We start from the raw sequence: 14,609 nt of genomic DNA, 5'->3' as shown, positions 1-14,609 counted from the left end.
CTGGGAGAGAATAAATGACATTGAAAACAAATTAGCTTTAAGTGAAAACTTTTAAGAGTAACCATACATGCTGAATAAAAGTTGGAACACACTTTAAGAGCCCCTAGCAAAGGCATGTCTTTTTCACTAAAAAGTATCAGAGGTCACTAAAAAAGTCCCATTTTCCAAAAATTATAATAAAAAATTAGAACACTGGTTAATTTAAGGCCAACAAACTATCAAGTTCAAGATTAGCCCATATTTTTGGCAGTAATTATAAAGGCCAAAAATATCTTAACAAGATTTTTAAAAAGGGAAACCCTGCATTTAGGTTTTAGTTCTCCATTTTGTAGTCTTGATGTTTGGCTATCAGTTAGAGGAAGTATAACCTGATGCCAGAGCATAAACATAAACTTTTATCCCAACAAAAAGCAAGTTTTAGGCTACTAAAATGGACCACTTGGTTAGTTCAAATTTAGTTCTCCTCTCCTAAAAATCCAGACTGACCAAATCATTGCCTTATTACGTAAGGTCTTCCCCTCATAGGATAAAACCAAAAATGAATTTAACAATGCATCTATTTCTTTTTATTCATGCCCTATGCCCACTGGTTATGAATTTTATGTCTAACACTCACAGAATCACATGGTCTTCACCTAAACTCTGTCTCTTCTGCTCCAGGGGCTCCTTTTGGTGTTGTTGGACTGGATGCCCATTTTCTACTGCTGTTCCATTCAGTAACTGATCATTTTGAGAACTGATACCAAGCTGTATGTCCAGGATCTCCTACGAAAATAAAATGTTAATCCTTCAGTATGAAAGTATTCTGTACTTTAATTTCCAATGGAGTAAAGCCTCCTAGATGTGTGACTGCAGTACTTACTTCAATCTGTTCACCTTGTCCATCAGGTTCATCAGTATCAAGTGCTGAAAGCTCTAACTCTATATCCCTATCAGGCTTAGTATCGGCTGCATCTTCTGTATAATCACTCTGTAATTAAGAAAAATGGTGATTTCATACCTGTGGAAACTGGGGCTTCCCTTTTAAATTAAAATGGGAATCCCAATGATTGATCTAAAAAAAGAAATCTGGGACTACAATTTTATTTCTACTCTTAAGTTTTAAAAGCAATCGTCCACCAGAAAAAGCCAAATTTTGCACTAAGTAATGGCATAAAATAACATGCAACAGCAGCAAACAGCAAATATATTGGGCATGAAGCTGAGAGGTTCAGTTTCCTTACCTCTCCATTTCTCAGTTCAATTTCCTTGCTTAGAAGATTTAAGGTAAGGTGACGGCCTTCGTCCAGGGAATTCCACTTCTGTTGCATGGCCAGAGCATTGGCCTCCCTCTGAAGAAGCAACGAGTTACTCTTGGCCTAGAGGAAAAAAAAAGTAAAGTCAGCTTCCATCTATAACTTTTAAATGTCACTCTGTTTTTTAAAAAATTCAAAGCTGAGTGACATAGAGCCTACCTGCTGAAGTTCAATGCTCAAAAGGTCTCCAGTACTGGAATGCTTTCTATGACCAGATAAATCGGTAACAATGAATCTGTCCCTTTAAAGAAAAATATGTTTACTGTTATAAAAGTGAAATAAATGAAGCAACTAAAGCAGTAATGACTATATAACGACTATATACTATATATATATATATTTTTTAATTTCTTTATTTATTTATTTTTGGCTGCGCTGGGTCTTCGTTGCTGCACACGGGCTTTCTCTAGTTGTGGCGAGCGGGGGCTACTCTTTATCGCAGTGCACGGGTTTCTCATTGTGGTGGCTTCTCTTGTTGCGGAGCACGGGCTCTAGGCAGGCGGGCTTCAGTAGTTGTGGCACGCAGGCTTAGTTGCTCTGCGGCATGTGGGATCTTCCCAGACCAGGGCTCGAACCCGTGTCCCCTGCACTGGCAGGCAGATTCTTAACCACTGCACCACCAGCGAAGTCCTATATATGTTTTACATAACAGATCAACCCTGAAAGTTTCAGTCACTATTCCAAATGTAAAATTTTTTTCAGAAATTTGTTATATAGCTAAAACTAGCAAAGCACAGTTCATGAATAACTGGGAGTAGGATCTGTACTCTGAGAATAGAGAATCCTAAAGAATTAAGCATAACGTTACCGTTCAATATAATGTGCTGATGATGTAGCTTCATTACCATATGAACTCCATCTTGAATCAACAGCATTGACATAAGGGACATAATCTATAGAAATGTAGAAAGAAACAATGATCAGAAAAGTGAAAAATCAGATATAGATGTGAATGTATACTTTTCCAAAAAATCCATATTTTATCCAACTAGCCATGTTCTCCTGGCTAAGCCATTTAATTCTGAGTTTACTGTGGCTGTTAAATGGAGAGAAATGTTCTGTATCTAACAGAGTGAGGATTAAAAAGCACAGTGCTAGAACATATCAGGTGAAGTATTAGTTAAATGGATCACCTGATACGCTGATAGGCTTAGTAGCACTTCCTTGGGAAGCAGTGGCCTGGACAGGATCCGTGGTATGGTAACCTGTACGGGAAGATCTAGAAATTGCACCCCATTTTGAGATGATAGGTCCATCACTAAAAGGAATTATTGGATCTTCTTCTTTTGTCCTTCTCTGAGTTTCAAATAAATGCACTCTTCTCTTAACATCTCCACTGTCCAGGTCCTGCATAAATAAAAGAAAATCAATAAAAAGACTGTTGGCAATTACTTCAGCTAATAACACAAGTACATGCTTTCAAAAGACATGAAATTAAGTTTTCTGGTAAATTTAACATTAGCTGTATATCTCAATGATAACCCAACATCTACTTTAAAACACTCAACTATGCCCAAATAATTTAAACATTAAGTGCAATTTATTTCAGGCTTACCTAAATGTAACTCTGCTGCTTACAGATGAGTAACATACCAACGATATGAAGATGAAAGCATTCAATCATTCTAAAACTTGAGTCAACATGCATGACAACCCTTGCCCCCCAAATCATACCATTAACACAGCATTTGAATTAGCAATTACATCTCTGGGCTCTGAATCGATAGCATTTATACAGGAACCTATGGTGCCACAAGACCAGGGGGAATAATGGGAAAGATGATCTTCTTCAAATTTTGTGCCACTCACACTTTCAGAGAACTGATTAAAAAAAGAAAAAAAAAAAAAAGGCACAGGCAATTGGTAAGAAATTTAAATTTACAAACTTGTAACTAATATAAAGTAACTATATTATAGAATTCACAGCACTTTATAGTGAATTAAACATTCAATAACTAATATAAAAAACTGTAACAAGTAACAAATAGTATTTATATTATTTGTATTTATATTACGTATTAATAGAAAAGAGAATGCCTTCTCTTTTTTACTTTGTCCTTTAAGAACTCATAAGGAACCCGACTGATACTATACAGACCAATCAACAATTTATAGCATGCCTCTAACATGGTACAAAGTGCTCTAAAAAATGAAAAAAAAAGCAAAGAAAACACACACATACACATACACAGATACGTACAAATACATTTTTATATTAAGCAAGTGGCAATTCTATCACTCTGGTCAAGATGGTTAGCTGCTCTGAAGAAGTACAAGTTTGATGAGATAAATTTGGATCTACTTTAAAAATTCAATATTTATGGATGGAAAAATATGATGTCTAGGATTACTTCAAAATAATCCAGTAGGAAGAGGGGGTACAAATGAAAAAAGATGGGCTGAGTTGATAATTGTGGGTAATGGGTACATGGAGCTTATTACTATTCTACTTTGCATATGCTTGAAATTTTTCCTAATGAAAAGACTAGAAAAAAAATTTTATTTTAGTACCTCTAGGGATAGGAAATAAACCAGATGAATCAAAAAAAAAAATTAATGGTTTGCTCTAAATATAACAGTACTGAAGGGTACATTAAAATAATCCTGGTACAAAAACTTGTTTTGAAATGATAAGAACAATAATTAACAGTGATTTAAAATACCATAAATAATACAGTAGGCATTTCTGCACCTCTTGTGAAGTAGGGAAGAAATGCCTCAGATAGACCAGAATTCAAATCCAAGCTACTTATAGGGTGAATTTACTACTTGGGCAAATTACTTAACTTCTCTGAGTAGGATTCCTAACATGCAAAATATGAGTAATACCTGCCCCCTAAGGATTCTGTAAGAATTAAATAAAATAACTGCTTAGTACAGTGCCTGGCACAAGTAGGTGCTCAATAAATGGTGGTTATAAATCTTATTATTAATAAAAACCATAAAAATAATGAGAACTATACTGCTGGAAAGATTTTTGAATTCTTGGTGGAAAAAGGACTGTGATTTAGTGGTCTTCAGAGTATCACAATGCCTAGCCATTGTGCTTACATACTCAGTGTTTATTGAATTAAACTCAACTGCCACCAAACCAATGCAAAATATCCAACATAGCTAACTCTGGCTTGAATGAGTGCTCTGAAGTCAGTTGTCTGACCTATCCCTGCAACATCAAGTAATTAAAACCTTTCTTACATCAGTGCGAAAGTCTACACTGAATAGAGGAGAAGGTGGCGTTGGTGACTGTGTTGCCACAGGAAGAGTTGAAGAGACAAGAGGTGCTTTCTGAGTGTGGTACTGTGCCCACTGCTCTGGCTTTCTTCTTATCTGCTCCTCGCAACTGGTCTTCAAATGACCACAAGGTTCCTAAGGGGGGATAAAAGAAACAATCTTAATCATCTAGGGAGTGGTAAATAAATTTAACTATGCTCTGTGGAAATAATGTGAACATTTATTATATTGTTGGGACAAAAAAAAAAATACAGTAGGGAAGTCACCCTAGCCTATTCTCCATACACTTAAACGAAAGGGTTAATATTTAGTCAAACGTTCAAAGTAAAATCTGAGCACTCACTTTTCTGGTTTAGGAAAATCATATGTATATATGTGGGGATACTAAAAATAGGCCCTGTCTTTGTATTTTGAAGATTTCTTTTTACCTTCCCATCAGTTTCGTATCCAAACATAACATTTATTGAGCATGAATATGCATCAGGTCCAATTCTAAGAGCTTTGCCTTTTCTGATTTAATCCTCACAACAGCTTTATGAGGTAGGTACTACTATGATTGCCATCAAATACGAAAAAATTGATATAGAGAAGTCAAGTAAAATTCCGTAAGTCACACAATAAGTAAGTGGAGGAGCCAGGATATATACCTGAATGGTCTAACACCAGACTCTAGACTCTTAACCACTACACTATATCAGCATTCCTATTTCCATTATCACTTACCCTTGGTAAAGGCACAGTTGTCCTTGGCTCACTTGGTGGCTGACAAGCCACTGAATAATACCCATCTAATGAGTTATATCTTTCCCGCAAAGACGTCTGATACACAGACGAGTGCATCACATCCATTGGAGGTAAAGAATTGCTTCTAATAATGTCATCTCGTTGGTACAAAGGTGGGCGCCAGATGCGCCTGCTGTCGTACACAGGAGCATACATTCCAGAAGGTACTGGAGGAACTGGTCCATACGGCTGCGGAGGAGGAGGTTGGTAAGGAGAAGAATTCATTCGATCTCGAGGCGAAAATGTACTGTAATGATCAGCATATGGCATGGAAGCAGGTGGGAGGGAGGACTCTGGAACATTATTGGACCTCACAAAGCGAGGAACACAGGGAGCCACACCAGCTGGTACTGTTGGAGGTGGTGGGTAGTATCCTTGAAAATTGGAAAGAGGAATATTTAATGTAATCTTAGTAAAATTTAACATTTTGTAATGGTTTAAAGTCTAAAGCAGCCTTTTATGTTGGAAAATAAAATAAGCTTTGAACTTTACTTTAGTTACCCCTGGTTTAGAAAGAAAGACACTACACGCTTTCAAGACACCACTGTATGAAAATCATTAATGTTCAATAATTTGTTAAACTGCTCCTTAAAAACACTTGATGAGCTATTAACAGATGGCTGGTAAATTTCCTTCTAGGGCATGTATTGCCACAGGTTTTAGATTAAGTAATTAGTTACATCATTGATTCTTAACCTTTTGGGGAGCAGAGGTTAAAGACCTCTTTCATAATCTATATAAGCTGTGCATTGTCTTTCCAAAATTATATTTGTCTATATAAACCAAACATTTAGTATACTATTTCAGAGGACATACAGAACTCACTAAAGCTCATCCATGGACCCTACATTTGATTCATAGGAATGAGAATCTTAAAACTACTGGTATGTAGAATCATAGGTTCTTAGGACAGGAAGAAAACTTAGGGGTCATTTAGTCCAAAGGATTAATTTTTTAATGTAGATTTTCTAGATAAATACAAATGATTCACTAACTTATTACAACAAATGTTATATTGTAGTTTCTTTTTTTCTTAGAATTGTCTAAAATTACTTACCTGTCTGTGGGTACTGTGGGACTTCAAAGGGTATCTGAGTCCTTGGATCTTGAAAATACTGAATGTTTTCAGAATGCTGAGGATATACTGGTACTCTAGTTATAAATGGGCTGGATTTTGGAGGCACAGAATTCAGCTCTGTTCCAACATTAGTGGGCCCAGCTGAGGTAGCCGCTATATTACTTACAGGAGTCTTGGGTGGAGAACCAATTTTACTGGAGAGAAAATTTAACAAGGGCAAATGATAAATCACTATCTATGACTGTTAAAAGTCTTTCTCAGTAGGAATGGTTCACAAAATTATAGTGACCACTAACAGCAAATGCTTCAGGTATTTCCACAGTGACAAATAAGGCCATGAATTTCATTACCACCTTACACTGTTAATTCACAAGATTATAGTAACAGATCTCATATTTTGGTGAGGGTGAAAAACAAAACAAAAAACTGCAAACAAATCCCAGGCACAATGTGACCCACTAGTCCCTTTTTACTCATACTTTAAACGAAGATTTTTCCTACTCGAAGTTTAAAAAAAATCCTGTTCAATAACTTCTCAATAGAAACAATATAGTTTACCAGTAGAATTTTTTGACACAAATAAGACAGGTATGTAAAGGGAAGGACTGCTCTAAATATTAAGCATTAGATTAGCTGAAATGTAAACTTATTGAAGAAAGGTCATTTTTGTCCATTTTGTTAACTGCTACATGCCCAGGATCTAAAACAGTTTCTGGCACACAGAAGGCACTCAGTAAATATTTGTTGGACAAATGGAAAAGTTCCTGCCACATAGTAGGTACTCAGTAAATATCTGCTAGAGGAGCAGAATGCCAATGAAATGGTTACTCATTAAATTGATGCAAAACACACAAGCTTTCTTTTTTTTTTTTTTTTTTTTTTAAAACACAAAGGATTTTCTTTGTTGATTCACCAGGCGATCAGCTCCAGAGGATCTCACCATGGCTTCTTAGGCCCTCTGAAGAAGTCAAACTTTGGCAGAGCTGAGATATGTGGTGACGCAAGAAAAAGATCTTGTTAATGATGCAGGAATTCAATACATTGCATCTCAACTAGATTAGAGGGTTTTTCTCAAACTAGAGAAGCTCTTTTAAAGCAAGAGTATAAATAACAAGGAGTATGGGCTGCCTTTAAGTCTAGCAAAGATTAGTCTAGCAGATGTTTACTTCTATGTGTAATTGTGTGTTAAAATGCAGAAAATAAGAAACTGTGGATAATAACAGTAAGTACAAATGGCTTAGAGTTTAAAGATATTTTAGTGCTGTGCTTATATTTTGAAGTTCAATAAAGGCAACCAGGAAAATGATTAGGATTTCCTCGTAACAATAATAAGTAACACTAATCAATTAATGAGCACATTCCAGGCACTATTCTAAGTGCTTTACATAGATTATCTGGTCCTCCATAGCAGAATGTTATATACCATAAAATTCAGATAAATACTTTGATATGACAAATTCTTAGACTTCGCAGGAAAAAGGTACCAAAATCCATGACAAGGTTCATAGCCTTATGAAATCATGCAAGCTATCCCAAAAATCCAGACTTAAGGAAAAAGCTAACTTGCAGTCCCATTCTAGCCAGACAGCTAGATTCTAGATGAATTTAGGATTCTGGGTTGTCCTTTGCAGCAGCCCCTCTTACCTACATGCTTTTGCCTGTGCTGCTTTCTCTACTGACAAGACCCTTCCTTCCTAACTAGCCATACTTTTGGAATGGCTCAGGTGTCATCACCTTACCTCTAAAAAACCTTCCACAATAACTCCAGGTAGAATTATTGTTATTTTTTGTGTTTTAATAATACTTGAAACACAACTCCATTACAGTACCTTTCAGAATATATTATATGATATCTGTTTATGTCTGTCTCCCAAACTACACTGGAAGACTCTTAGAGGCAGGGAGTATATCTGGTTCATTTTCATTAACTATGCCAATTGGCCTGGTATTTGGCACATAGTAGAAGATCCATAATTTCTGAATGAATAAATGATTTATTTACCGAGATTTACTTATTTTTGAAAGTTGTTTTCTCTAGTCCATCATTTTTTTAAAAACTAAGATATATTTACCCTTGTAAGGTGTACAATTCAGTGATTTCTGGTATATTCCGAAGGCTGTGCAAGCATCACTGCTATCTTATTCTGAAACATTTTTACCACCCCTAAAAGAAACCTGTACTCATTAGCATTGACTCCCCATCCCCTTGTCCCCCAGCCCCAGCCCCTAGCAACTACTAATCTACTTTCTGTCTTCTATGGATTTGCCTATTCTGGACATTCACATAAATGGAATTCTACAATATGTGGCTTTTATATCTAGCTTCTTTCACTTAATATAATGTTTTCAAGGTTCATCCATATTGTAGTATGCACTAGTACCTTACTCTTTAATGGCTGAGTAACATTTCACTGTATGAATATAAAATGGTTTTACAACTTTACCTTGCCAAAACCCTTCAAAAGCTCATTTCCTAAATATATTTAACACAAGATCTCCATAATCTGGTGCCAACCTACCTATCTAAATCTTCTTATCATATTTCACCCAGCAATATAAAATTTTCTTATTCTTTAATCCAACTCCAATACTGCTTCATTTATGTAAATGCTGTCTCCCCAACTGTCTTCATAAGTTTCTTAAATGCACAGATATCTTATACATATCATGTATTTTCTTTTTTCTTTTTTTTTTTAAATTTTCTTTATTTGTTTTGGCTGTGTTAGGTCTTAGTTGCAGCACTCTCATGTATTTTCAAGAGTGCCAAAATCAGAGCTCAGTATTAGTGTGTAAATAACATTTGCTAAACTAGACAATGTTCTCTGATTTATCTCTTTGAAGATCTCTGAGGGAAGATTATAAGAATCCTCTGATAAACAAATTTCCCTATCACATGCTAACTGCAGAAATAAAGAATATAAATGTCTACCTATCCATTTATTATTTGAAATCCCTAGCAATTTACTGTGTGCCTAGCATAACACTTTTTCCCCAAAAGGTATATAATAGACATTGACAGACTATTTATGGGCAACATAATCTAAACATGCTTTAGCTCAGATTTTAAGACACTAAAAGAATACAAAAGCCTGAGATATTACAGGTGGAAGTAACTTTTCAGATAACTGGAAAGTTTTAAAACTTTCTTCTTAAAGTACCAAAACCTTTCCGCCAAATTAAATCTTATGCTGAAACCCCAAAACAACAGTAATGGTAATAATAATAATGGTAGTTATAATAACAGCAGCAGATATTTAGTGAGTGCTATGTGGCAGGCACTGTTCAAAGCACATTGCAGTATTAACTCATTTAATCCTCACAACCAACATATGAAGCAGGTAGTATTATTATACCAATTTTATGGATGAGTAAACTGAGGAAGACAGATTAAGTAACTGGCCTAAGATCAAACAGCTGGGGAACAGTGAGCCAGAATTTGAACCCACAGAGTTTGGCTTTAAAGATTTCCCTCTTAACAACTACACATCATTACAGAGCATAAAGTGGAACTGTTCTAATTGAAACAGGAGTTGGAGGCTCAAGCATCTCACCTGCTTAGGTTTCTACTTAGTTCCTTTTTGGCACCTCTATGGACTCAATCCTAAAGTTCAAGGAAATAAGGTGAGAAAAACTCAATTCTGGTCCAACCTCTTCAGTTTACAGTTGAAGAAAACAAAACCCTGAGTTGAAGTGAATTTCCAAGGTCACAGATTCAACTGCAGATCCAGGACTAGAACTCAACTTTTTTGGTATTTAGTGCTTTTTCTACTACATGAAACATTCTGCATAAAAATTCTGATTAACTGCTTTTCCTCAGGATAAATAAAAATACTCAGGTACTTATAAAAAGGCTAAATTACTCACGTTAAACATTTTTACCTAATACTTACTTTTCAGTTACAGACTCTGCAGAAGGCCCAGCAGCATTCTGACCATTAGTGCCAACCTTCCCCACTTTCTTCACAGTCTCCAGAGCTCTTAATGTACTGTCAGCACTACGTGGAATTAGCTGGGAAACACTGTTTTCTGCATTTGAAATTCCGTTTGTACTTGGAACAATTTTCCCCGTTGTTTCAGTACTTCCTATGACAGAAATGACATTTCCGGCTGTGGTTGTGACAGTGCTGTTTACACCAACTTTATTTAGAAGAGGAAACGTTCTTACAGTTGCATTGATCTTTTTGTTCCTTAATCGATACCTGTTTCAAAAACAATAAACATATCAGTAAATATTTCACTAAATCTTACCCTAAGGAAAAAAAAAAAGGGAGGGAGCAATAGGAAAAAATGTTAAAAGGAAGAACAACTTTCAAAAACAGGTTTCTTCAGAAACTAACACACCACTGTAAAGCAATTATACTCCAATAAAGATGTTAAAAAAAAAAGTTTCTTCAGCTAAATATCAAATACAGTCTACATCAACCTCTGCTATGATAGCCACCACATGAAAATATATCTGCCACATACAATATATATATGTACACACAATACTTATGTATGTAGACACATAATTAATGTAGCAAGAAAAGTACAAATGTATTCAAAAAACTATTTTGAGAGAGTGGGAAGAGATCTTCTTGAAAATTTTGTATAATTGGAATAGAGTACACTATATAAAAATGAAAGTAACCATACCAAATTTACTTGGGAATGTAGAATGAAAAGGTATGCAAGAGTTGAAAGAATTCTCTGTTGTTACCAAATTGTTAAGGCATCATATAATTTTAAAGAGATTTTAAAAAACCCAAAACTCATTCTTAAACATTACACCAAAATATAGAAATTTAGTATTCTATTTTTCAGATTAGTTTATGACTAAAGTAAAAAGTATTTGGATTAAAGATATTTTCTGATATTAAATTCAGGGTTTTATTTATGGTGGTCAGATATAATACTCTAATATATGAAGCAACCTGATCTTTGATTCCATTTAAGAAAATTTATTTCCAGTCATACAACAAAAATTTCATTACAATGTAGTCCTAGTCAGTGTTCCCTCCAATATTTTAAAGTGGTGAACAACTATGTTACATGAATAGAAAGACGACTACACACATATGGGTTCATAATTACATATACCTAAATTAATCTGATATTAATGTTATATATAACCAAACATATGGTAATTAAACAGTGTTAGTGAGGAGCAATGCCTTCACAACAGCTTCCCGTTTAGTCCTTCAGTATCTATAAACAGCTTCATTATTCAATTCTCCCCGTCTCATTCATACACACACACTGACAGAAGCAGCAAAGCTCAGTAAAGACAAGTATTCCCAGATCAGACTGGCTAAAGGTGGAGTGATAGAATATGAAGTTCAAAAAAACCACAGGTTATGGCCAGCTTATATATGTCATCTTATAGATCTGGGGAACCAATGATTACTTCTTGAAGAATGAGGGTTATGAGCAGACCTATATTTTAGAAAGGCAGTTAGGTGACATGGAGTGGCCAGTGCTTTCCTCAACACACTACTCTGAAACCTGCTCTTCATTCTTCACCTCAAAGGTTCTTGCACAAAATGCCCAGCTGCTCCTTGTTTTCCATTCTCAAAGGATAAATTTCAAATATCCTTAAGATTGCTCTGGCAGGCAAAAAATAAAGTTTTAATTGTGAGTCTCTTAAAAGAGAGGAGTAAGGTAAAGTAAGGGACAAACAGGGATACATACTGGACTCCTGGCATCTAGGCAGCTAAAGACTTAGGCCTGGAATCTGGACCTCACAGTTGAAAAAGCCAATTACTTCCTATTCTTTTAAAGTCATCCATGAGCTCCCTCAAGTATTTGCTCCCTGCCTTACCCAGCTTAGAATCCATTATCTACCATTAATTCCTCCCTTGTAAATACCTTTAACTCCCTTGGTCCAATTACCCTGTTGAACTCACCTGGTAAAACCCCAATCCAATCTGTTACTTATTCTCTTATTCCGTGTCTGCTCAAGTAGGTGAATGTTGCTAGAGAAAAATCATGCAATCATGCTGACTAAACTCTCTTCAAAATCATGATCAATTATTTAAAATGGCCAAGCACTACATTAATACACTTCTCTACTAAATTCACTTTCCGATCTCTAACATCCTCTTCCCTTCCATTCGCCAGAGCCCCGCCACAGCTGATGATACTGCCTCCCACTTCACAGAGAAAACAGATGACACCAGAGGAGAATTACTTATCTTTCCATCACCAATCCCGCCAACCTTCCTGCTTCTGTAACTACACACTCCAACTAAAATAGGAGGTGAAGAGTTCCTATTCCTAACTCAGGCCAATCTTTCCCCTTGCACCCCAGGTCCCAAGCCCATTTGCCTTCTCAAAGACTTCACTCCTATAATTATCTTTTCTTCTCTAGTGCATCATCACTTCATTCAGGTGTCTGCTTAAATGTCATATCCTCTGGGATCCCTTCCCAGACAATCTTATCTAAAATATCTCCCCTTTCCCAATCTCCTTCTCCTTACCTTGTTATTTTTCTTCATAGTGCCAATCAGTACCAGATATTATGTTTTCTATTTATTTGGTTTATGTTGATCTTCTCTATTACAATGTAAGCCCCATGAGAGCAAGAATTCTGCATTCCTTATTCATCTCTCTATCTTTAGCACAGTGCCTGGTACATGTTAGGTGTTCCATAAACATTTGCTGCATGAATGTGGAGTAAGCCTTAAACTTCACATGGCCCAGAGTACTGATTTTCTACCCCCAAGCATTTCCTATCTCAGTAAAAGACATTACTTAGTTATGCAGGCCCCAAACCTTGGAGTCATCCTTGATCTTCTCTTTTCTTTACACCCCACATTCGATCTATCAGTCCTATCAGCTCTACTTCCAAAATATATCCCAAATCTGGCTACTTTTCATCATCTCAATTACTATAGTCCTAGGACCAAGCACTAATCTCATGCCTGGACCACTGTAGCAGTTTAACTGGTCTACACCATGCAGACACCAGAGTGACATTTCTAAGACAAAATTAAAATCTCATTGTTCCATTTGAACAAAACCCTATAATGGCTTCCAAAATAAAATGCAAACTCCTTGCCAATGTCCACCAAGCCAATATGGCCTGGCCCTCGCTTAACCTCTCCAACCTTATTTTTTGCCATTCTTCTCATTCTCCAGGCACACTTGTCCTCTTTCTAGTTCCTGAACATGCCAAGCTTGTTTCCACCTCAGACTTTCTTTATAGCATTTATCAGTAACTGAAATTGTCTGTTTACATGTTTACTGTTCTTCTTTCCCCACTAGAAGTACCTCAAATAGTACCTAGCACTTAACAACCATTTTTTAAAGTATTTCTTGAGCTGGTTGACCTCAGGCTTTTGATACTCTCCAGAATGCAGCAATTTTTGGGAACAGGATTCCAATACCCTAAATTCTAAAATATATTCACACAAATATTCTTAAGAGAGATTCTGGGCATTTGTTTGGTTAGAGATATGTATAGTAGAGAAAGCAGGCTGGGATAAAATTTATTTAAGTTAAACAAACATTTGCTGAATTCCTCCTGGTACATTATGGGAGCTAAGATAAAGGCTCCACCGTCAAAAAGTCCAGAGTTGGGTAGCAACATGCATTTTTTTAACCAACGAGAAAATGACATCTTCCACTTCCTTAATGCTTTGTATTACCCTGTTTTTCCTTCTTCTTCTTCTTCTTTTACTTAACAGCAACAGAGAGTGTGAAGCTGGCTGGAAATATGAACTATAGATTATCTGCTCTTTCAACATAAATATCCTGAGTTTACATGTCAAATACCTGTTAAGTGCAGAAAATATAAAGATGAATAACCCACAAAATAAATGAAGTCCAGTGAAAATACACACCAGTAAATAAATAATTGCAATACAGTGAGAGAACTGGTAGTTATAAAGTTATCAGGTATAGAGTATTATGACAGCACAGTGAAGAAAGCAACTAACACTGCCTGGGAAGTCAGGGAAGTTTTCAGACGTTAGATGATATCTGAGTATAATCAGGAACAGGAGCTCTCCAAACAGAGAAGAGGAAAGCGTATGATATAGTGAACAACATGTATAAGGGAAAGAAGAGTGAAAGAATTCATATAGTAGTAAACTGGATGTACCTTAAAAAAATAAAGAATGCAAAAGGTGGAATAAGGCTGGAAAGCAAGATTGGGCTCAGAACCAGTGATATACTAAGGAACCAATTAAGAATTTAAAGCAGAAGATGGACATGATTAAACCCGTATTTGTGAAAGAAAA

The 14,609-nt window shown here is 35.9% G+C and overlaps 1 protein-coding gene across 5 annotated transcripts in view; it reads right to left on the bottom strand.

The window, feature by feature from the left end:
- Positions 1–14,609, bottom strand: part of RC3H2 (ring finger and CCCH-type domains 2) — a 51,045-nt gene that overhangs the window by 5,269 nt on the left and 31,167 nt on the right. The window contains exons 10-20 of one of the 5 annotated variants that reach the window (XM_082467858.1): positions 10,278–10,586; positions 6,367–6,581; positions 5,250–5,683; positions 4,491–4,661; positions 2,970–3,116; positions 2,429–2,642; positions 2,104–2,188; positions 1,455–1,536; positions 1,224–1,358; positions 863–970; positions 636–765 (exon numbers count right to left, since the gene is read on the bottom strand). In XM_082467858.1, coding sequence (XP_082323984.1) covers positions 636–765; positions 863–970; positions 1,224–1,358; positions 1,455–1,536; positions 2,104–2,188; positions 2,429–2,642; positions 2,970–3,116; positions 4,491–4,661; positions 5,250–5,683; positions 6,367–6,581; positions 10,278–10,586 — 2,030 coding nt within the window. Of the gene's footprint in view, positions 1–616; positions 766–862; positions 971–1,223; positions 1,359–1,454; positions 1,537–2,103; positions 2,189–2,428; positions 2,643–2,969; positions 3,117–4,490; positions 4,662–5,249; positions 5,684–6,366; positions 6,582–10,277; positions 10,587–14,609 lie in introns of all 5 variants that reach the window. The other 4 variants (XM_082467855.1, XM_082467856.1, XM_082467857.1 and 1 more) reach the window with 4 other exon arrangements.

The sequence above is a fragment of the Balaenoptera physalus genome, assembly GCF_965194825.1.
Source record: "Balaenoptera physalus genome assembly, chromosome: 7".
NCBI lineage: Eukaryota > Metazoa > Chordata > Mammalia > Artiodactyla > Balaenopteridae > Balaenoptera > Balaenoptera physalus.
This window is presented reverse-complemented; position numbering and strand designations above follow the sequence as displayed.